General features: G+C 39.0%; 1 protein-coding gene across 2 annotated transcripts; it reads left to right on the top strand.

The window, feature by feature from the left end:
• The first annotated feature begins 1,128 nt into the window (after nt 1-1,128).
• Nucleotides 1,129-24,789, top strand: LOC127443824 (very-long-chain enoyl-CoA reductase-like). Of its 2 annotated transcripts, XM_051702771.1 has the most exons (12): nt 1,129-1,237; nt 5,629-5,679; nt 8,421-8,472; nt 8,702-8,746; nt 9,490-9,593; nt 11,832-11,947; nt 12,325-12,430; nt 17,066-17,138; nt 17,463-17,506; nt 17,601-17,658; nt 20,841-20,929; nt 24,540-24,789. In XM_051702771.1, exons 1-12 carry the CDS (start codon nt 1,223-1,225, stop codon nt 24,711-24,713), a joined length of 927 nt encoding a protein of 308 aa, XP_051558731.1. In that variant the 5' UTR covers nt 1,129-1,222; the 3' UTR covers nt 24,714-24,789. The 2 variants fall into 2 exon arrangements, with proteins under 2 accessions (XP_051558731.1, XP_051558730.1); XM_051702770.1 differs by lacking the exon at nt 1,129-1,237 and having other exon boundaries at nt 5,307-5,679.
• Nucleotides 24,790-25,344: the final 555 nt, after the last annotated feature.

Raw genomic sequence — 25,344 nt, 5'->3', positions numbered from 1 at the left:
GTTTTTAAATGTGCTCTATAAAACGAATAAACTTAAACTTAAATTATTGAATACAAATAAAACTTATAAGTATATTGAGTTGTGTACTTGAGTGTTTTCCTTGGTTATTTGATGCCCAAATAAATATTATTGTCCAGTGCGGTTCAGAGCTATATATATATAACATGTATACACATATACACATGAAAAACACAAGGATAGACATGAAACTGTTCTTTTAATTCTTTCAAATAAATCATATACAATCAAATTAATTATTCATGAACTAGCCAAAGAATTTAAAGGGGCAGCGTTAAATTAGAAAACATATATTTTAACATTAGACGTTAAATTTCGATTTTAAATTATATATTGTTTTATATAGAATTGTTCTATAGTCTATAAAGTATTTTACGCAATTACATCAGAAGTAACTGTAATTAAATGACTGAAAAATTCAGAGTAATCCCTTACTTTTTTCACTGAAAAAGTAATTTAGTTACAGTAATTAATTACTTAGTAATGCATTACACCCAACACCCAACACTGAATAACATGTATGTACTATACTATATACTATACATAATGATAAATATATATGAACATATATTAGATGTGTTTTGCATATATTGCCATACCATTCTCTATGGTGTCAATAAATCAAAAGACATAAAACAAATACTAAGTTAATTCTTCCACTTCAGCTTTTCCTTCAAATTGTTATGCTGATAATATACTGTAATTTGTAATGAAAATTATTATTATTATTTTGTATACCTCTTTTTGCTATTGATAAAAATAAAAGAAAACAAGGTCATATTAATTTAGAATGTGTGAATTTTGACATTATGAGTTTAGGAGATTATTTAAAATGAGACATTTTAATCTGGGTAAAGAATCAAGACACTTTTTCGTATGAATAAATTATTTACACTGCAAAACATTAAAATGCAACATGTTCAACAGCGTGATTATTACTTGAAATATTTAAAATATTATTACATTAACTCGTTTCGCCTGACTTCACCAATAGGCGGCGCTCGCGCATCATGTTTCTAGCAGTTGGACTCCGATTGGTTATACTGCAAAAAGGGGCGTGTCTGATGCGGTTCACCAATGACAAGCTCGAGCGCAAGTCGCTCCCCACTCTGTTCCCATTGGATGTGCGGCATCTTCCGTTCTCACAGGTTGGACTTCGTGCTCGTCTCTCATCTGCTCGAGTTCAGCAATTTAAACTGCAAATATGAAGCATTACGAGGTAAGACGTTATTACTCATTCCCAGAGCTCCTATCAGTATTATAGGCTTCGGGATGTATTATGCGGATGCCGTTAAGGACATAAAATGACCTGACTGTGAAAAATGAATGAAGTGCATTAGTGGAGTTCACGCGACAGTGTCAGTGTGTGACATGCACATCGGCCTACTCGCAGATAATGAAGTCTTATGCATCAAACAAGAGCACACATGCATTCTGTCATGCATTATACCAAGATCTGGAGCAGGAATGACAGCTTTTCCACTAATGGCGCATCTCGACGGACTGGGTATATTAAAACACAATCATTGTTTGTTACATTATTGCAACATGAGTATAAACTCTCAATGGCCTTTTAAAAGCGAGATGCAATTTGATGTTGCAACCTCGTGTGCACTGTTTGAGTCCTACAATACAATATCTGTTCTAGTGCCCCTCTTTTGCATTTACAATATTAGATCGGTACCATTGAGTCGGTGTTTATGGAGGACTTTGATCGTACAGAAACCAGTTTCTACCACAGACACCCGGAAGTCTGGATTTCTCTGCATGAATCCACCGAAAAAAATGAATGAAGAATAAAAAGAGGGCCAAATGAGGAAACGAACGGGGGCGTAGATCCGGGGGGTGGATGGGGGGAGGTAACCCCAGTAATCAAAACAAGCAGGTACAAAAACACATTATTTACACCATGATCAATGGAAACATGGGTAAATGCTTCACAACCCCAATGTTCAAGGCAAATCTACGCCCTTGATGACATATATGGGTAATAATGGGCCTAAAGCCATTGCGTTTATGGGGATTTGATCAAACATTTAATATCTTTTAAAATGTTGCAGAAGTAGCTAATGAGAATCACTGAAATTGTTGGATTAATTTTGAGACAAAATACTTATTTGTCAATTTCAGTTTTCTTTAAGGTGTTCTCAGACTACGTCCACATTGATCTGGATACATTTAAAAACGGATAAAAGTTATAAAATTATATGTAGAAATCCCCAATTTGGAATGCCCAATTCCCAATGCGCTCTAAGTCCTCGTGGTGGCGTAGTGACTCGCCCCGGGTGGCGGAGGACGAATCCCAGTTGCCTCCGCGTCTGAGACCATCAATCCGTGCATCTTATCACATGGCTTGTTGAGTGCGTTACCGCGGAGACGTAGCGCGTGTGGAGGCTTCACGCTATTTTCCACGGCATCCACGCACAACTCACCACGTGCCCCACCGAGAGCGAGAACCACATTATAGCGACCACGAGGAGGTTACCCCATGTGACTCAACCCTCCCTAGCAACCAGACCAATTTGGTTGCTTAGGAGACCTGGCTGGAGTCACTCAGCACACCCTGGATTCGAACTCGCAACTCCAGTTAAAAGTTTTTGTTTTTGAGCACGAGCGTAACCACAGTTTTTTGGAACCCAGTTTTAATATAATTCTCAATGGATTTACTAGAGTAATATTCCAGTAACCCTGACTGTAGGGACAATGGTTGATTTTGTGGTTAAACTGATCTATCATATAGATATAAACATCAGTGGTTAGTGTAGTAAAACTATGGTTAATTGTCATAAGGTTAAACAAAACAGAAGTTTTTAAACGCTCTCCGTCCACACTGCCATTTTCAAAAGTTGTTTGTCCACGGTGAAACGTCTAAAAGTGCTTAAATCCCCTTAAAAAAACGTAAGTAGCATGGCCTCTGTGTAAGTTCAATGTATGGTCTGAAACGCAGTTGTACTCGTGTTCCGCCACCGGACATCAAATCTGAGGAAACTTCCCATCGCCTTTGAAGGAATAGAATGTGAAAGTTGTACAAAGTAACATTTAGCCTATCTTTAACAACGCCTCTACAAGATGGGCCGCCATCTTGATTGTTTTGGGTTGAATAGATCACATGACTGCGTTTTTATATATACATTTCTCCACTCAGGAACGTGTTTGCAAAAAGCTCTGTTTTTGCTCGTCAAAAACGCCGTCTCAGTGTGGACGGAAGGCCAAATTGTAGCGAAGTTGATGCGTTTTCAAACTAAAACATATTAGTGTGGACGTGCCCTAAATCAAACCTCTTTGAATTGCTGTCCAATAGGTGAACCCCCCCCATAAAAATAATACCTTTTGTTATGAACAGTGTTGGGTCTAATTGGATTACAAAGTAATTAGTTACTGTAATCTAATTACTTTTAGGCACATTACTTGGGTTACAAATATTTCTAAAATAATATTATTTTAATGTAGGTCTGGGCGATATGGCCAAAAATATGATCATGATATTCTTTTTCATATCGTTCGATATCGATGTTTATCACGATATTCTTTCTCATTTGCACATTTATTAGAATTTCCAAGTTGGTAGAAGCAATGGTGTCTGAGGGAGCTTCTACCAAAATATTACAATATTTTATAGAGTTTGTCAATCGAGTGCAGTTGGATCTTATGCGCCGCCTCATGTCTACTCGCATGCGGGGAAAAGAGGCAACGTGTGCAGAGCGGGACAGGGCATAAATGAAGCGTGTTCGGTGCTAAAGATAAATAATCAAGAATACAGCGCAGAAAGATCAGATATGATGTAACCAGCACTGTTGTTTTGTCGCGCTGCTCACTAGAGATGACGAGAGGGTGCAACCGTCATCATGATGTCTTGCGGTCCGGATGGAATCAATCCGGGGTCCGGACCCGGGCCGCGGTGACTGGCGTAGCCTAATCGTTACTTCATACAGTCTGAGAAAGCCGAACTGCTTGGGTTTTTAGTGACACGCACCTGATTGTCTAGATGTAGAACGCAGGCTAAATATCGAAAATTACTCAAAAGCTTATCATCGATAGTCTGGAATTTTTTTATCACGATAAATATCGATATCGTTTTATCGCTCAGCCCTATTTAAATGTGAATTAATTTGTTCATATGTGTGTCTGTTTGTGTTTCAGTGACAGCTGAAGGGTGTGTGACAAGGAACATGGAGTTGTGCGATAAAACATATGACAAGTGTTTTAGAAAATAACTTAAAAGTAAAGTAATTAGTAATGTGACCCAACACTGGTTATAAAGAATGTATACAGTGGGCTCAACTTGACTGATCCATCAATATTCAATCAAAATAAATGCATTTTTTTCAAACTTGATGCCCTTGCAAAAAAATAAATAAAAATAAAGCAAAGTTTTCATAAGGGGTGCCTTTAGCCCCAGTTGTATCCCATTAAAAAAATACACGACAGTTGCGTTAGGGTCTGTTCACACCACACGCGTTCTTGCGCTCAAATACTAGAAGTGACGCAATGGATGGAAACGAAAGCAGGTGTCACAAGATGCCCTCCTGTGCCAGACGCTGAAAACACGCCGAGACATGGCGCAACGCTCAAAGACGTCAATCAAGGGCGTTTACATACAGTGAAAAAAATATTTTAAACGTATTTTTATGATTCACGCATTTTTAATTTCATAATAAAATATAATTAAACTGTGTAATTTCTAACAAAATTAATGAACCTTAAAATATTTGGTTAAAAACATTTTTTGAGTGTAAAAAAACTATTCTAAGCTGCACAGATAGCTGAAAAAACACGTTTGGTGTGAATAGCCCCTTACATTGTTAACGCACGGAAGCAGCTCACCCGCTCTTCTTCTGAAACGGTGCAAAATGAAAGGTTGACCACCGCAGTCCTGTCTCCTGTCAGTAGTTCTGTATTTCACCAACCTTAAACTTTACATTTCCCCCATAAAGCTGGATGTTGGTTCTGTCGGTGGTGACCTCTTTATATGTCAGTGGGATTCCTTCAGTGTCATTTGCTCATGCCTTTCCAAGTTATTTTCTCTCTCTCTCCCCCCAAGTTAAAATTAGCTCAGTTTGGGATGACTGGGGAGGGGTGCAGCCTTGGAGGAGCACAAGATAAGTTTTCTGTTTCTGTATTTCTTTTTAATGTGAGAGAGAAAGAACAAGGCCATTAGTATATTCAAGGTGTTTGAGTGAAATAAAAAGATGCAAGTTTTGATTATTTGTTTGTTCATGTTTTTTTTTAAGGGGGTGGGGGGGCTAGTGACCAAATGTAGCCCTAAACAAGGGGGTGAGAACATAGTCAGAGAAAGGAAAGGGTTAAGTTAAAGAGAAAGAGGGAGATAGAGATAGAGGGGTGTGGACACAGAGAGATTTATTTCCACAGCTGGCAGTAAAGCTTCTGCCCCGCACTCACTTTAGTGCTGTGGTTTTGAAGGGGGCAAGAGAGGGACTATAAAGAGAGAAACAAAACGAGAAAGTGGAGGAATAAAGAGATAAAATGGATACCTTGGCTTTAGAGGCCACGCAGCCCAAAAAGGCTCCGAACGGAGCAGTGCCCACAACACACACCCCTGCCAAACGCAAACCTGCTAAAAAAACTAAGAAAGCTGTGGTCTTTTTTGAGGTGGAGATTCTGGACGCCAAGACGAAGGACAAGCTCTGCTTCCTGGACAAGGTAAGAAATTAGTCTTCATTTGGGCAGTTCACAAGGCATGTTTGTTATTCTTTGTCTAAAACTACTAAACACTATACATGTAGATTTATTACCTGATGTTATACATAGAATATTATTATCATTAAATCATTTGTCCCAATTTGTCCCCCATTTCACCCAATTTGGAATGCCCAATTCCCAAAGCGCTTTTATGTCCTCATGGTCGCGTAGTGATTCACCTCAATCCGGGTGGCAGAGGACGAATCCCAGTTGCCTCCACGTCTGAGACATCAATCCATGCATCTTATCACGTGGCTTGTTGAGCGCGTTGCCACGGAGACATAGTGCGTGTGGAGGCTTCATGCTATCCACCGCGGCATCCGCGCTCAACTCACCACACGCCCCACCGAGAACGAACTACATTATAGTGACCATGAGGAGGTTACCCCATGTGACTCTACCCTCCCTAGCAACCGGCCAATTTGGTTGCTTAGGAGATCTGGCTGGAGTCACTCAGCACGCCCTGGGATTCAAACTAGCAAACCATCGAACTCCAGGGGTGGTAGCCAGCGTCTTTTACCACTGAGCTACCCAGGCCCCCCACTATGTACTAACATTAAAATACATAACACTATCACGAAAATCACATTTGCTGCTATTGAGGTTGAGGTACTGTATAGGAGGTTTAGGAGTAAGGTTAGGGTTTAGGGTAAGGGTTGGTGTAGGGTTAGATTAAGTGTTAGTGGTAAACCAGATTTATGAGATAACAAGGCAAAGATACGAGATACTAAATTATTATTACATTAATAATCAGAGTTGAGATAGTCGCTATTATAATTATTACTAATCCAATAATTTAGATGTTTTGTCTCATAATTATGACTTACTATCTCATAAATGACCTTTTGTCTCATAATTATGACTTGCCATCTCATAATGACTTACTTTCTAAAAATTGACCTTTTATCTAATAATTTTGAATTTTTATCTCAATTATGACGTATTATCTCATAATTATGACTTTATGACACAGAAAATGATCATTATTACCAAAGCACTTTTTTCATGTGTCGGACATTTTAACCTATATTCTTGATGCTGGAAAAAAAGAAATAATATTCACATAATTTGTCAACTACCCCTTTATAGATAACTGTTAACTTTAGTTTGTTTACCCTTAGTTTATTAACTAATGATTTTAAATTATTTCAAAAGGAAACACAAACTTTTTTTCCGTGGAACATGTTATATTCTCAACTGTACAGTGGTGCTATCTATAGAAAATGCCATATCCTTACACACAGGACTCAGGGTTGCAGTGTACTCTTGCATGTGTGTGTCTGACCATATAGTCGCTAAAGGTCTTGCTGTTGTCTTAGTAAGATGGTTCCTGTCATGAGGGCTCTAGAGTGTCAGGAGCCACTCTGCAGGATTATCTGGGATTGCGCTTGCATGTCTTCGGATTAACTGTGGCACTTCCCAGTGATTTCACTGCCAACTGGTGTTGTGACTTAACCGTGGAATGGTTGTTTTTTATGATGTCATCCAGAGAAGGAATATTTCATAGTGAGCAGACCTAAATCACTGAAGAATTGAAGTGGTCCAAGAACTATTTGGACAGTTAAGTAATTTCAAATTGTCTGAATTCCATTGCATTCAATAACAAAACGTCAATCCAAGTGGGGCCATTTCAACTCAACCAGAGGTCCTGGCTAGAACTTTTGTTTTGGATAAAAAACAAAAACATAAATGACTGGGGATAGAAATAAAAGCCAAAATATTAAATGCAATGGACCAATAATTCCTGAGTAATCCATTATTTTGAAGAGGGGGGTCAAAATGACAATTTTCACCATTTTGGAGCAAAAATACAGGTCAAAAAAATAACCGTAGAAAGTTGGCAGTGTCATCATTTTATTTAAACGCAGAGATAGGGAGGTCTGTTATAAAATCAGTTGACTTCAACACTCCTTGTTGCATTATATGACAATGGTGTGAGTCCAAATGTTGGGGGAAATAACTTTTTTCCAAAGTTGGAGTGCCTATAACTCCAGAAGTATTAAAGATATCTTAATATTTTTTGTAGATTCTGGTGCAGAACAAACTTTTCTTTTGGTTTCTCCATTTATATGGCCCTTAATGGATGAATCCCAGAGATATGGGGCTCTTAGTGTGGCTCTATGCGTAAATTGTTTCATTTTACAGATTTGCAATGGTCAAAAACCAAATGTTGCTTTCTCTTTCTTCAGAAAAATTGGAAACAAACTCAAAAATTGCAGTCGGGAAAGTTTTGGAAATTTTGTTGATTTGTCTTTATTTTGAACTATATTGTTTTATCATTTTAAACCTAACAAACTTGGTGAAATGTTTTGATTTAAAAGTGTGCTTTCCTTCAATGGTGTAATGGAATCTGAAAGAAGACACTCACACACACATCACACACACACACACACACACACACACACACACACACACACACACACACCAGTGTCTGACTTTAGCATCTTACATCATATACAAGCATGTATTTACTGTTTGTTTCTAGCTGAATTAAAATGAAAAATCCAGACGTGTTAAACCTCAAGCGAGACTGTTTGGTCTTTGGGATATCTGGTCAGTTGGCTGTGTTTGTGTTTGTGTTTTGTGTCGCTCAGAATGACAGCTATACTAAAGCCACGTCGCCTGGGGACTGTTGCCATAGCGGCTAAATTTACCCTTCATTTCACACACACTGAGAGTGTTTCTGTTTGTTTGTTTGGCAGGTTGAGCCCAATGCCACTATCGGGGAAATCAAATCCATGTTCCACAAGAATCGTGAGTATAAATTAATCTTATTTGCATTACTTGTCTCATGACACTTTATTATTAAAGAAAATATTGAATGACCTAATTAATCAGAAACCTTTATTCTCTTGGTCAGAATCATTTATTGCATTGACATAAAATGACGTTATTAATTGTGAAGGGGCTTCCAGCTTTTGTGATGTATAGGTTTTTTATACTGTTCTTTAGTACTTTATTATCTCTTATGTGTTTGTTTCAGATCCACAGTGGTATCCGGCCAGACAGTCCATTCGCTTGGATCCCAGTATGTACTGAACTTTCTCATCATGAAAGCACTTTAGTTGATGTTTTCAGAAATGTTGTGATTGAACCAGGGTTTTATTGTTAATATGATAAGAGATTCGAAAGTTCTTGCAGACTGTTGCTTAAGATTATATAAGTTCTCTGTGGTGTAAGCGTCTCCTCCTACTACTACACTTCAAATCGAAATCTAAGAGTAACACTTAGATCAAAAGATTTGTTTATTTTTTTGAAGATATGGTATGGTTTTCAGTAGAAATGCACCGATGTGTTGGACATCGGACGATTGTTTAAAAACAGCTAATGATCAGGGACGATTATTTCCTGTCAGAAGTGGTCGTAAAAATGCATTGGACAATTAACCTAAAATTAACAACTCCTGCTATGTGTGAAAGAAAATGTCTCTTGTGTGGAATTACATTGAAATGGGTGACAATGAGAGCAGAGTTGCACTTCACAAATATGATGTGTTTGTTAAAGCAGAGGCTGATTCAGGTGTGTAATAAATTATCAGTAATTTGAAACAGGGTAACATTAAAAAAGCAGAACCAAACTATCGGTATCGGCAGTTGTTGTTAATAATCTGATATTGCATCGGTGAACAAATCTTGTATCGGTGCATTGCTATGCACTTGCTAGTATACACTGGGTGGTTGCTAGGGCATTTTCTGGGTGGTTGATGGGGCATACTTTTGTTTAAATGAGGGTTTAAATTAGTTGACATTTGGTTGTGGGCTTGTGCTGCAGAGGGGAAATCATTGAAGGATGAAGACGTGCTGCAGCACCTGCCTGTGGGAACAACAGCAACCTTCTACTTCAGAGACCTGGGAGCCCAGATCAGCTGGGTCACGGTAAGAGACCACACAAACACAACACACACACACACACACACACACACACACATCTCATACACACATATAAATGCATCACTGACATATTGTACCAGTCAAACATTTGGAGACGTCTATTCATTCGTTATTATTAGGGTTGTCGATTTAACACGTTAATTCAGTACAACTAATTATATAAAAAATGATGTGTAAAAAAACTAATAAATAATGCAATTAATCATGTCCCCTGAGTGTAATCAATATTCCTACCATCGGTGCAGTTCAAGCTTGAATTAACACCTGTTTTCAGCAGGGGGCAGTAAGTGAAACTCCAGCTGTTTAGTCAAATCGCAGAGAACAACCAAACTCAGGTTTGTTTGACTCTAGCAGCTGCACAAAATCAGAACGTATTCTTGTGTTCAAACACAGCTGGATGGAGCACAATTACAAATGCAGGGATCTCAAGTCGTGTTTTTCTAGTTTTAAACTGTTTAAAGCTGTATGTAGTTTAAAGTATGTAGTTTCTGCAACACTGGCGCCATCGAATGGAATTGCAAAAATAAATAATGTTTTCAAAAAAGCTTTCTGAATATGGCCCTCATCTGGCATTGATCGAACTAACAAGTATTCCTGCCCCCAACTAATGCCATTGGTTGAGTAATGTTTTTGGGGCAGGTCTAAACGGGGTGCTCAAAACAAACACAGGAATTTTTATAGTGCCACAGAGACACAGTGCTTACAGTTTTTGAGAAAATAAACCTACACTGGTGAGCCAAAACATTATGACCACTCACAGGTGCAGCGAATAATGTTGATCATCTCCTAACAAGGCCACATGTCAAGGTCTGGGTAGATTAGATGGTAAGCGAACTGTCAGTTCTCATGGTCACCATGTTGAATGCAGGAGAAATGGGCTGGAGTAAAGACCTGAGTGACTTTGACACGGGCCAAATTGTTATGGCCAGATGACTGGGTCAAAGCATCTCTGAAACGGCAAGGCTTGTGGGGTGCTCCCAGCAGTAGTGGTCAGTACCTACCAACAGTGGTCCAAGGTGAGACAACCCACAAACCAGCGACAGGTTGTTGGGCGCCCAAGGTTCATCGATGCATAAGGGCAGCATCTGGTCCGAACCGACAGAAGGTCTACTGTGGCACAAGTCATGGAACATTTGAATGATGGTTACGGGAGTAATATGTCACAACACACAGTGCATCGCACCCATGCTGCGTATGGGGCTGCGTAGCTGCAGACCGGTCAGAGTGCCCATGATGACCCCTGTCCACCGTCGAAAATGCCTACAATGGGCACGCGAGCGTTGGAACTGGACTTTGGAGCAGTGGAAGAAGGTCGCCTGATCCAATGAGTCCCGTTTTCTTTTACATCACGTGGATGGCCGTGTATATGTGTGCCGTTTACCTGGGGAAGCGATGGCACCAGGATGCATTGTGGGAAGACATCAAGCCAGTAGAGGGAGTGTGATTCTCTTGGCAATGTTCTGCTGGGTAACCCTGGATCCGGCCATTCATGTAGATGTCAATTTGGCATGAGCCACCTACCTAAACATCATTGCAGACCAGGTACACCCCTTAATGGCAATGGTATTCCCTGATGGCAGTGGCCTTATTCAGTAGGATAATGCGCCCTGCCACACTGCACACATTGTTCAAGAATGCAATTCGGGAATTAGGGAGATATCTAAAACGTGTAGTGTTGGGGGGCCTCCAGGAGCAGAGTTGGGAACCACTGCTTTAGATAATAAGAAATATAAATTTAGACAAGTACATCTGAACCAGTGGGCAAAACTCCTTATTATGCCAATCTTTGCACAGGTTTTTATGAGACCTTTCAGTAAAGAGATTTGTGCCCAATGCTTGCTATAGTTGCATTTTTACTTGTAAAATATATATGTATTTTAAATGGCAAAAGAACTGCAAAGTATATTAAAAATTGCGCAAATTATTCTATGTAAGACATCTCTGTGAAAAAACTGGCCTTTAATGAGTTAATCCTGTCAATATAGTGTTTTTTATGTGCATTTGTAGGTGCACGTGTCTCTGTTAGCTTTGCTGTGTGTTAATTTGTGTCTCTTAACTCTGGTCCATTTAGTGTCTGACATATAATCTCTGAGAGAGACTGAGATATTTATATAACCTCTGTGGAAACGTGTGAACATGCTTCCTACAGCAGAGGAAATGAACACATGGGTGTTTATACACATGTTATAAAATGCTCATGTGTTGTTGCTCTTTCTGTTTCAGGTGTTTCTGACGGAGTATGCCGGACCTCTGCTGATTTATCTGATGTTTTACTTCCGAGTTCCGTTTATTTATGCTTCTAAATATGACTTCACCACCAGCAAACACTGGGTCGTACAGTAAGTCTCTACTGAACCCTACAGCAACAAACACAGGGACATAAATTAAAATGCATCACTGTATTGATATTTTTCTGCAATTAATTTAGCTTGAACTGATTACATTCCAACTATAGTCACACTTTGTTTTATCTTGGTTTTGTTGACAAATTCAGCCTTTGGTGTTTTATTTGGGTTTTGTTGTAAACTTTATTCATTTTTAAATAAACATATGAAAATCTTCCATTAATAATCTAGATTGACGTAATTGTACTTGCGATTGGTCTTCATTTTCACATTTAATTGTACACTGAAATGCAATTCGCCTTTTCAGGAATACATGCCATGATGTCAGAAGTATGATATTAAAATCTACTGATTGTTTTTGATATTTGTAGTTTGGCATGTATGTGTCACTCCTTCCACTACGTTAAGAGACTTCTAGAAACACTGTTCGTCCATCGCTTCTCCCATGGGACAATGCCGCTCCGCAACATCTTCAAGGTGAGCGCAATGACTCCTATGACAAAACACTGACAGACAAACATGTTTACTCCTGTAGTTTTATGTGCTGCATTCATCAGCCATTTAGGAGTTTCACATTAGTTAAGGCTCCAGGATACTTCCGGAGAAGTTCTTCTTTGTTCTTCATTCAGGGGTAAAAAGAAGATCTAAACAGCTGAGCAGCAGTATACCGTTTGCAAACATTCAGACACCCGTCACACCGCTGTGGGAGGCGTTTGGAAGTACATTTAAATATGAGGATGCAACATGTAAAACCTAAACTAATGTGACATAAAAATGTGTTATCAATGACGTTATGCCTCATTCTAGGAGTAGAATTCACAGGAGGTCAGTAAAAGAAGCTGTTTTAACTACCTGATGGTGATTTAAAGGGGACATCTTATGCACAATCCACTTTTTATTTTATTTTTAACATAGTTATATGTCCCCAGTGTGTGTAGACCAGTGGTTCTCAACCAGGAGGTCGGGACCCACTAGGGGGCCTCAGCACAGTTCCGGGGGGGCCTCAAGATCTCTTAAAATTATTTAGATAAAATATGATAGATTATTATCATTTTAATATAATTATTATAATTCAGCTTACTGAAAATGCTAAAAATGTAATAACTCCCTTCAGCAGCTTGCTTTTTATGAAGATATACAGTTCTAGAATTTCTGGAATCACACGTTTTAAGGAAATATCTTCTAATATAAATCTCTAATAGCCTACACGGTGGGCCTTCGAATATTTTCTCAGACAATGGGGGGCCTTGGAGTCAAAAAGGTTGGGAACCACTGGTGTAGACAACCACAAAATACAGTAAAAGACCTTCCTCTTGTTACTTTCCTTTCCCCATCAATAAAAAACAGTTTCTCCGAACAAGCCATTCAGGTTTGCAGCCCCTTATGATGCCAAAAAGGGAAAGGTACCGCCCACGGCTGGTGAAGAGTAGCTTAGATCCGCCCTCATTAAAACCTGAGCGAGTAGCGCACAGTCTGCCATATTTATCTCCTCGCTAGAGCCGCTTGTGCTAATTCCATAACAATGAAGCTGTGGCTTTGTTTCAGTTACGATATAAATTGATTGACGTCCTCCACAGTCCAGCTTGAGTGGTCATGCAATGAAGATTTTCCGTGTAATAAAACCAGTCGTTATTTCAAAATCGATTATGAAATGATAGTGGTATTTTCAACAACTATAGCTGATTTTCATGGGACCAGCAGGAAAGGCACAGCCCACTTCCAGAAAGGGGTGTGGGGAGCAGCAGCTCCTTTGCATTTATAGCTACAGACACTAAAACAGCCCGTTTGGAACAGGGCTACATAACAGGGGTATAAAGGCATGGTTGAATAAACGATCTGTGAGGTATTTTGACCTGAAACTTGACAGACACATTCTGGGGACACCTGAGACTTAGGGTGTGTTCACACTTGGCAGGTTTGGTTAGATTAAAACGAACTCTGGTGCGATTGCTCTGTTAGTGCGGTTCATTTGAACAAGTGTGAACGCTGCCACCCGAACCTTGGTGCGCACCAAACAAGTGGACCGTGACCCCCTGAATAGTGGGTCTTGGTTCGCTTCCAAACGAACTCTGATACGGTTCAATTGATATATGAATGCAACATGGACCAAAAACAGTTAGTAATTTGCCTAATACTGACCTCAAGCATACCTGGTTCTTCTCATCATAGGAGCTATGTTGCCCATTACTGTTCAGTACAGGCGTCGGAACCACCGTCTCCTTGCAGCATATCTTCGTTTGTGTGTGCAACGGAGGAATTCCTGGCGCTGTTTTGACTCCTTTACACATTTTATTAGCTCTTCGTTTGTTCTCAGCTGGTAAAAATACCACCATATATACATAAATCCAACGAGCGCATTTAGCCCGGCAGCCAGCATTGTTTTGGATGTTCGGCAAGTTCCATCAAAAAATATCCGTCATAACAGCTGTCCAATCAGGTTGTGACCTTATCCTTATGCCTTTTGTTTTGTATCTTTAGGTTCGGTGTTAAAAATGCCAGTGTGAACGCTAAGCGAACCAGGACTAAATGTATCATTTTCTTTTTTGGTCCGGACCAAGAGAACCAAACTACAAGTGTAAACACACCCTTAAATTACATTATGTAAAAAGGGGCATAATATGTCCCCTTTAGAGTAATATATACAGTATATACAGTACAGTAGAAAATGTTTAATTTGTCTTCATAATATAATAAGCGCCGATTATACTCTGTTATTGTAATTTATGATGATACCGTTACTACTGCAAAGATGGGTGTATAAAAGTGTTAATGTTCAGAATAAAGACAAAGGAATGATAATAGAGGCATATCTTACTTTTGGCAGATGTGTGACTGGCTTTCACTGCAGATGGCACATGAGTGAATGGGCATTTGAGAGCATTTGAGTAGATTTGATTCCTTTTGTAGACTACTTAAACAAAATAAAAAATCATATGACATGGTCTTGGAAAATTTCTCAATGCGAACGATCGCACCAGCTCGCTAATAACTCTACACACAGGTGCGTTCATGTTGAATACTGACTGAAAAACTTAAAGTAGTAGGTGGAGCTCCAGGTTGCACCTACCGATGACATGGACCAATGACAGTAAGAAGGTATTTAGCAGCCGGTTAGAAGTTTTCCTAAAAGTTCACCCAGGCGAGCTGTTACGAACCACCGAAACTAACTCAAAAACACAGTCTTTTTGGCCAGATTTTGTTCTAAATGACGTCACACCCGTTCGTCCTTCGATTTTGTAGGAAGTATATCTGGGCCTTTAAAATGTGCATTAAGGGGGGGGCCTGGATAGCTCAGTGGCAAAAGACGCTGACTACCACCCCTGGAGTTCGCTAGTTCGAATCCCAGGGCGTGCTGAGTGACTCCAGCCAGATCTCCTAAGCAACCAAATTGGTCCAGTTGCTAGGGAGGGTAGTCACATGGGGTAACCTCTACGCGGTCGTGATTAGTGGTTCTCGCTCTCAATGGGGCGTGTGGTAAGTTGTGTGTGGATCGCGGAGAGTAGCATGAGTCTCCACGGTGTCATGCACAGCGAGTCACATGATAAGATGCACGGATTGACGGTCTCAGAAGTGGAGGCAACTGATACTTGTCCTCCGCCACCCGGATTGAGGTGAGTAACCGCACCACCACGAGGACCTACTAAGTAGTGGGAATTGGGCATTCCAAATTGGGAGAAAAGGGGATAAAAATAATAATAATAATTCTAATAATATTCAAAGTTAAAAAAGATGATATCTTATAAATGTAACAGAATGTACAAAACTTGAACTTTATCAGTTCAAAACTTTGTCAGTATGGTATCTGGTTGTTTCTTGAACTTCGCACTTTTAGCACTGTGGATTTCTTGAAAGTTTAACATTTTCACACAATGAATATTGAAATTAGTGATGGACCGATCTATCGGCCAGGCCGATTAATCGGACGATATTTGGTCATTTTGCGATTATCGGCATTAGCTGATAAGTGTTCGCTCGGCCGATTAACAAGAATGTTAACTTTTTACTTGGGTCAGTTTTAAAATCTACTAATAGATTAAAAGAAGTGTTTGTTTCACTTTAGACATTTTGTGTACATCTAATTTGCTGTTGTTAAAGTGTATTATGTTTATTATGAACATAATCTCTAGATATCGATATCAGCCATTGAAAAACCCATATTGGTCGACCTTTAAATGAAATGGTTTGTGTTTATTTCACTCTTTGTTTAGACGATCATAGTTTTAAACATGTAATAATTTGTATTTATATAATGTATTTTCATAGTTTAATATGAAAGTCTGGGTCTGGGGCTAAGGCTAAAACAGTACAAATCTATCCATAAAAGCATTTGTAAAGGACCAGAAATAAATGATAAAGTCCTGGTAAAAAGTTTCCAAGTTTTAACGTGACCTTCATATAACACAAAGAACAAATGAACACCTGCATGATCATTACATGATATCATAAAACATTTTAACTTAATGTAACTCATTTGCATTTGTGCTTAAAATGGATTATTAGAATTCCAGACATTGGTAAACAAAAATAGTGATGTTCCTCTGTATATACTGAGAAAATTCCTATTCTGAATGAGAATGTTTGGCTTGTTTTCCAGAAAATATATCTAAAAACTTATTTAGAACACATTTTCTCCAGTGTAGCTACAGTACAGGATGTTAAGCATAAGATTAATATTAAGAATAGTTGGACCTTTCGAAGAAATATCTGTTGAGGCTGAAAACAACTCTGCAACCAGACACTGCTAGCAAGCTCAAATGTGTAAGGTCAGAGCACGATCGTGTCGGGTCATGACTTTTGAAAGGGAGAGAAAAACCGATGTAACTGAATATTAAACCTAATGTTACACTTTCAATGGAAATATAATTATTAATCATTATTATTGTCATGATATCATAGTTTACATTTTGCTTTAACCACCCATGATTGGCATTATAATAAATGGAAAAAATTAACAAACACCACACAACATTTATTGGGGCATGTTTATATTCTTAATCAGATATGTCACAAATATTCCAAATATGCATTTTCAGTTCATTTGAGTTTTTGTATTATAATTACTATAGTGGCCAGTTACTAATGGGAGGGTGTGTGTATATGTGTGTGTTGCAGAACTGCACATACTACTGGGGATTTGCTGCTTGGATGGCGTACTACATCAACAACCCGCTCTACACACCACCAAGTGAGTCCTTATTCTGCACATATTTGCAGCTTATTCTGGATAAGAACTGCCCATTTACAAAGGAAGAGACCATCTGAGAGACATGGGAAGCAACCAACCAGAGATTGTTACATGTCGTTTAGGGACGAGTCAATCTGAAATCCATGATACAAAATTAATGTAAATCAGCCTTTAACGTGTAAACACAACTTGGAGACTTTTGAGACTAGTATCTATCAGATGGAGGTGTTATGGTATTATTAACGTGCTCAGCAGTTCACTGTAATTGAATGTCTCTTTGAAATGTGTGCTGAGTTTTCCAGTCATGTTTTGTTTGTGTTTCAGTCTATGGAGAACAGCAGATCAGACTCGCCCTTATTGTATTCCTGGTAAGCGTAAACTTATTCAGGATCAGTGTTAATATAACTGCTAAAGCTGATCTCAGGTCTGAGCTCAGGACTAATGTTTTCATTATGGATACAGTTCTGTCAGATTGGAAACTTCTCCATCCATATTGCCTTGAGAAATCTCCGACCACCAGGTAAAGTTTTTCATAGCATACTACCATTAATATTCTATCTATTTCTGTTGTATGTAGTATGTATATTTTCTGTATGTATGGAATGCATATTGTAAAAATGTGCAGTATACAACCAGAGCACACTGACGTTTAAACCAGAAATCAACCATAAAGCTGTTTGAAACATTTATCATTGCATACTGTTTCACATACTATTACAAAAAAAAGTAGTATGCAGTATACAGAGGTGGGTAGTAACGTGCTACATTTACTCAGTTACATTTACTTGAGTAACTTTTTGGGGGAAATTTTACTTTTAGAGTAGGTTTAAAAGTGGGTACTTTTTACTCTCACAGGTACATTTCTAATGAAAAAATGTTTTACAGTGGGTGGTGTTACTGTCGTTACATTACTGGGTTTAATTTTAATTAATGCGTAATTTATTGAGAGATTATTGAAAGGGACGTTTACGATAGCAGAAGTTCACACTGCTGCAGCGTCAAGCTCTTCAAAAGTGAAACACTTTCTTCGCTCTGCACAGCAAATAATAATAGTTTTGTCATGCAATGCCTTCACCAAGACAAGCGGATATTTCAAGATTAAAATTCAGCTTAAGGGGGCCTGGGTATCTCGGCGAGTATTGACGTTGACTACCACCCCTGGAGTCGCCAGTTCGAATCCAGGGTGTGCTGAGTGACTCCAGCCAGGTCTCCTATGCAACCAAATTGGCCTGGTTGCTAGGGAGGGTAGAGTCACATGGGGTAACCTCCTTGTGGTTGCTATAATGTGGTTCTCGCTCTCAATGGGGCGTGTGGTAAGTTGTGAGTGGATCGTGGAGAGTAGCATGAGCCTCCACATGCGGAGTCTCCGCAGTGTCATGCACAACGAGTCACGTGATAAAATGCACGGATTGACGTCTCAGAAGCGGAGGCAACTGAGACTTGTCCTCCGCCACCCGGATTGAAGTGAGTAACCACGCCACCACGAGGACCTGCTAATTAGTGGGAATTGGGCATTCCAAATTGGGAGAATAGGGGATAAAAAAATAAAAAAATTAATTGCAGCTTCAATTTAAGGCAGCATGTCGAGATAAGTTGTGGCTCTAATGCTAACGCGGGCTTTTCTGTGCCATGGTGATGGTCATTTTCAGGGTGATTCTGTAAATATGGGCACTTATGACATCAGTTTTTAAGTGTACATTTTTAAATCAGTGCTGCAATATATCAGTGCGCTTTGTCCTGCGTCCCGCATGTCATGAGCAGTATTTATGCATTTATTGCGTGCCCTTGCGGGGGTACTAGAAACTATTGCAGCTACTTCGGGATTAACTGTATAAATCCATATAAACATCCAAGTTAATATACATGCCTTTTGCTCTGCCGATCGCGTTATTGACAACCGAAGCGTGAACAGACAGCATTTCTGCGCATGCACAGAGAGGCACACGGGTGGGAGATGTGCGGGCGCGAGGTGATCGTATGGTGAAGAGAGTGTTCCGCGACCGGGGTTGGTGCCCTAGACAGACTGTGTACTCTGCGTTTAGGGAGCGGCGGTACTGTGTACAGAACTAATGATCTAAAGTCTTTTGACACTGAAAACTGTAACTACACTGTACTAATAACTAAAAGTTATGAAATAGCGAAAGTAGGCATTAATAAAACATGATCTTGCTTTGGTTTATATTTCAGCATTATATATAATGTCCCTGTGGGACATTTTCAGATTTTCACCATAATAAATACTAGAAAGGTTTCAAAACCTCTCTTCTCAATGACAAATTCATCCAGATCAGACAAGAAACCTTAAAGGGATAATTCACCCAAAAATGAAAATTCTCTCATCATTTACTCGCACTTATGCCAGATGTGTATGACTTTTTCTTCTGCGGAACACAAATTAAGATTTTTAGAAGAATTTCTCAGCTCTTTTGGTCCGTACAATGCAAGTGAATGGGTGCCAACATTTTAAAGCTAAAAAAAATCACAAAAAGGCAGCATAAAATTAATCTGTAAGACTCCAGTGGTTAAATCAATATCTTCAGAAGCGATGTGATGGGTGTGGATGAGAAACAGATCACTTTCACATTCTCCTTGTTGTGTTTTTGGTGATTCACATTCTTCTCTGGATATCGCCCCCTACTGGGCAGGGAGAAGAACTTCTAGCAAAAATTTACTTAAATATTGATCTGTTTCTCAACCACACCTATCATATCACTCCTGAAGACATGGATTTAACTACTGGAGTCTTATGGATTACTTTTATGATTCCTTTATGTGCTTTTTGGAGCGTCAAAATTTTGGCACCCATTCACTTGCATTGTATGGACCTACAGAGCTGAAATATTCTTCTAAAAATATTCATTTATGTTCTGCAGAAGAAAGGAAGTCATACACATCTGGGATGGCATGAGGGTGAGTAAATGATGAGAGAATTTTACATTTTGGGTGAACTATTCCTTTAAAGTGATAGCTCAGTCATAATTTAATATTCTGTTATCATTTCCCTACCCTCATGTTGTTCCAAACCCGTGTGACCTTCTGTATTCTGTGGAATACAAAAGATGTTAGACAGAATGTTAGAGACTGATAGTCTCGGGTACCATTCACTTTCAAAATATGGAGAAAAAAAAAAAAACACATTCACTGAAAGTAAATAGTGACTCAGGCAAACATTCTTTCTAAAATCTCCTTATTGTGTTACATGGAAGAAAGAAAGACATACAGGTTTGGAACAACATGATGGTGAATGATGACAGAATTTCCATTAATAATAATAATAATAATTCTGGAATACATTTTAAATGTGTATTATGTAATGGAATATAGGGGAGTTAACGTCCGTTATGTCATTTGTGAAAGTAACGAGTTACTACTTCAGTACTCTTTTAATTGGATACTTTCTTACTCAAGTAATTATTTATGTTAGTACTTTTACATCTACTTGAGTAATTATTTTTTTAAAGTAATTGTAATTTTACTTGAGTGCAGTTTTTGGCTCTCTACCCACCTCTGGCAGTATATAGTATACTATCTACATTGCATCATGCACATATGCATTTCCAGCATCTAAAAAAGCATTATCACTGTTTTGGTTATTTGTGTAATTTCCATTGAATGTCAAATCGAGTTGATTTCCCGCATTTCACTGTTGCTGTTTTCAGTCCATCATGAGCACTAAAGTTTGTGTTTATCTCTCCTGTGCAGGATCTAAAACCAGGAAGATCCCGTACCCGACTAAAAACCCCTTTACCTGGATCTTTCTGCTTGTCTCGTGCCCCAACTACACTTATGAGGTCAGGAAGATCTCCATGGTCCATACAGTGCATTTAGAAAGTATTCAGACCCCTTCATTTTTTCACATTTTGTTATGTTGCAGCCTTATGCTAAAATGCTTTAAATTATTTTTTATACACTCCATACCCCATAATGACAAAGCAAAAAACAGATTTTTGGTAACTTTGCAAATTTATTAAAAATAAAAAAACTGAAATATCACATTGACATAAGTATTCAAACCCTTAAATCAGTACTTATTTGACGTACCTTTGGCAACGATTACATCCTCAAGTGTTTTTGGGTATGATGCGAAAAGCTTTGCACACCTGGATTTGGGGATTTTCTGCCATTCTTCTCTGCAGATCCTCTCAAGCTCTGTCAGGTTGGATGGGGACCATCAGTGGACAGTCATTTTCAGGTCTCTCCAGAGATGTTCAATTGGGTTCAACTCTGGGCTCTGGCTGGGCCACTCAAGGACATTCACAGAGTTGTCCCGTAGCCACTCTTGCGTTGTCTTGGCTGTGTGCTTAGGGTCATTGTCCTGTTGGAAGGTGAACCTTCGGCCCAGTCTGAGGTCCTGAGTGCTCTGGACCAGGTTTTCATTAAGGATATCTCTGTATTTTGCTGCGTTCAGCTTTCCTTCAACCCTGACCAGTCCCCCAGTCCCTGCTGCTGAAAAACACCCCCACAGCATGATGCAACCACCACCATGCTTCACTGTAGGGATGGTAATGCACAGGTCATGAGTGGTGCCTGATTTACTCCAGACATGACACTTGGAATATTTGTTTCATCAGACCAGAGAATCTTGTTTCTCACAGTCTGAGAGTCCTTTAGGTGCTTTTTTTGTGTGTCTTGCACTGAGGAGAGGCTTCCGTCTGGCCACTCTGCCATAAAGCCCAGATCGGTGGAGTGTTGCAGTCATGGTTGTCCTTCTGCAAGTTTCTCCCATCTCCACACATGATCTCTGGAGCTCAACCAGAGTGACCATTGAGTTCTTGGTCACCTCTCTTACCAAAGCCCTTCTCCCCCGATTGCTCAGTTTGGCCGGCCGGCCAGCTCTAGGAAGAGTCCTGGTTGTTCCAAACTTCTTTCATTTCATATCAAGAATTATGGAGGCCACTGTGCTCTTGGGAACCTTCAATGCAGCCGAAATGTTTTTGTAGCCTTCACCAGATCTGTGCCTCGACACAATCCTGTCTCTGAGCTCTGCAGGCAGTTCCTTTGACCTCATGGCTTGGTTTTTGCTCTGATATGCATTTTCAGCTGTGGGACCTTATATAGACAGGTGTGTGCCTTTCCAAATCATGTCCAATCAATGGAATTGGAGGTGGACTCCAATCAAAGTGTAAAAACATCGCAAAGATGATCCAGAGAAATGGGATGCACCTGAGCTAAATTTCATATGCTAAAGGGTTCCGAATACTTCCTGAATGCACTGTATTTATGCATAACTGTGTTGTATCTTTGTCCAGGATTATGTAGAACTAAAGAATACTTATTAATGGCCTATTCACATAAGACAGAATTTTCAAAATAGGAACAATGAAATCCCATGGTGCTTTTCACACCGAGTCCGACAAATCGTCTGCCGACTATCCATTTTTTTTTTTATACGGAGAGCAGTCAATTTTTTTTTTGTTCGGACTTCGTCTAGAATGCCAATGTCTAGAAACAGCCCTGTGTTTAGCCAAACGAACTGTCGAACCTCACTGCTATATTAATTGCAAGGATAATATAACACAAAGTATTCCTCTAACGAACTCTTTTTCTCACTACGTACAAGAAACCCTGAATTCAATACAAATATGGAACAAATAAAGAAAATACAGTGATGCTGAATTTCTCTTGTACTGACGGACCCCCCCATCGTGAGTTCTTTAATGTGCACTGTAATTTTAATAATAATCTTACCTTACACGTCACAGCAGAGGTACTGAAGGACAACCGCTTCAGTCCCTCTTTTGCTGGTAAACAGCAGCATGAATGGAGATTGCACTGGTTTGATCATACGCCTCTGTGCCCTGTCTAGTGTAATCACACCGGTTTGATCGGATGTGTGAAAGGGTTACTGGACATTATTTGACATGTCACATATCACTGTACCTTGTGTTTTAATAAAAAAAAATGTATCCAGGCATAATAAAAGAGAAACTGCGTTTGGGTGTTTGTAGCAAAATACATGCATAAATAAAAAGACAGAAAACACAGGACGTATGCAACAGTGCTCTTATCTCACTCGCACAAAAAACACATTCTCCATTCCTCTAAATGCATAAAAAACATGGCACGAACTTAATGAAACAGTTATGCCAAACTGGGTCAATAAATGCCTTAACTGCATTAAATATAATTCACAGCTGAATGCTTAAAGATCCATGCACCAGAATAAATATGTTTGTAGAACAGCACCGCCTACTGTACAGGGGTGAAATTGTTTTTTATAATTTATTTGTTTCAATCTCGGTGTGAATAGGCCTTTAGGATCAGTATAGGCAAAGCTGATCCTAAATCAGATGCTTTACGCTGAATCATGTTATTGTAATATGCATTGATGTATTCTTAGGACCAGGTTAAACATAAATGTTTATTAAGTTTCAGTCATTACATGAAATTGAAATCCAATTTCAGTACCAAGCTCAATGATTGGCTTATAACAGACTCTGTAGTGTTAAGTTAGTGATGTTTATCCTTAGTCAGAGAGCCAGCTTTATAAATAAGTAAAGGCTAGTGTGTACTTCATACACATGCTCTAGCTTTTCAAAGTATACTCTTTTGACCGCAGTCAACACTAGGGGCAAGTGCTGAATATTCACCCAAACACGGACAGATTGCGCATATTGTGCTAATGACGAACTTGTGGCACACGTGTGACGCAGACGCAGTGTTGGGTAAATTACAACAAATGTTTAACTACTATTCGAAATTGTAATCATATTACTGACTGTTCCTGATTACTTTATTGGAACCGTATTCACATTACTAATTACTTTTTAGTTACTTCCTAAAATACTTTCACAGAAACGCTTTTGTTTTTCCGCTCAACGAAATGTCAATATCTCCTCGTTATTTGACTAGTTAGGGGGCACATGGCGTTCGGTTGCACAAAATGCAAACCAATGTACATTTAAATGCAATTCATGTTTACATGTATTCTGCATATACGATAGTATTTTATAATATGAGCAGCTCTAGAAATTAGTTGAAAGTCAGTAACTAATCTGATTACAAGTATTTGAAATGTAATGCGCTACACTACTTTTTGTATTTCAAAATTAGTTCGATCACAGAAATAAGTTACTTTGTAATAAGATAACACACCCAACACTGACGAGACGTACCGGCACGCAGAATCCTGAAGTACACTTGGCAATAATATGGAAGTCTAAAAGGGTCAATCTCATAAAACTGTCAAGAAATGTTCAGGTCATATTTCACCCCAAAATCAAAAGAGATGTTTTTTATTTCGCATAAAGTTAGGGGTGAATTGACCCATATTTCTTCGTGAAATTCACCCAAAAGTAACTTTCAACATTTCAGTCTAGTCTATGAGGATTTCTGTTCCATGTGCATAACTGAACATGGATTATGTTAACTGAATATTCTCCTGTCTGTGTGTAAACACAGTTGGGCTCATGGCTGGGCTTCACTCTGATGACCCAGTGTCTGCCCGTGGCGTTCTTCACCCTGGTGGGCTTCATCCAGATGACTGTTTGGGCGAAAGGAAAGCACCGCAGCTACCTGAAGGAGTTCCGTGACTATCCCAAACTCCGCTCACCAATTCTGCCCTTTGTCCTGTAGGACAGTCATGCAGTATTCCTCATCTTTTAACCCTTTCTTTTACCTTTCTCTCTATCATCCCTCTTTTATACTGTATCACTGACCGCCTCCCTCTTTTTCAAACATCTTTCCTAAAGTCTCCAAGCACTGAATAAAGTCTCATATCTGCCTGATCCCCTGGAACGGACTGATTATGAATCGCTCCTTTGAAACCCCCTATTGGTCGGATCTCATGAAAACAGTCAAGTAATATTGGGGTCATATTTCAGCCCAACATAAAATTATATTTTACATTTTAGATTTTTTCTTTTATGAATAATAACAAAATAATGTCTGGATAGGTAATTGCCGTACAATTACAGTAAGGAGATCTTAGCGAGAAGAAGTGCTTGCTTATGGAAATGTCATAAAAATATGAATTGCTCTAAAAGAGGTGAAAAATTATCCAGATTTTTTTTTTTTTAGATTCGACCATGTAGTCTACAGGGTTTGGGGTTAAAACTTGTCAAACATGTATTTAGTGCCCCATTGTAGGTTATTTGCACTCAGCTACTGAGAATCATTCTGTATTCTGAGTCCACTACAATATAACTTACCTGTTTTTAATGACTCTGATATGATATGCATTGATTACTTTGTTGCCTGTAATGTT

The sequence above is a fragment of the Myxocyprinus asiaticus genome, chromosome 7 (assembly GCF_019703515.2).
Source record: "Myxocyprinus asiaticus isolate MX2 ecotype Aquarium Trade chromosome 7, UBuf_Myxa_2, whole genome shotgun sequence".
NCBI lineage: Eukaryota > Metazoa > Chordata > Actinopteri > Cypriniformes > Catostomidae > Myxocyprinus > Myxocyprinus asiaticus.
This window is presented reverse-complemented; position numbering and strand designations above follow the sequence as displayed.

What these genes read in the sequence shown, in the direction of transcription:
- LOC127443824 (XM_051702770.1), top strand. Translation starts at nt 5,503, where the DNA reads ATGGATACCTTGGCTTTAGAGGCCACGCAGCCCAAAAAGGCTCCGAAC. An exon ending in CGCTCCGCAACATCTTCAAG is followed by an intron (nt 12,431 to 17,065) that starts GTGAGCGCAATG and finishes TGTGTGTTGCAG; the next exon opens with AACTGCACATACTACTGGGG. An exon ending in GCCCCAACTACACTTATGAG is followed by an intron (nt 20,930 to 24,539) that starts GTCAGGAAGATC and finishes GTGTAAACACAG; the next exon opens with TTGGGCTCATGGCTGGGCTT.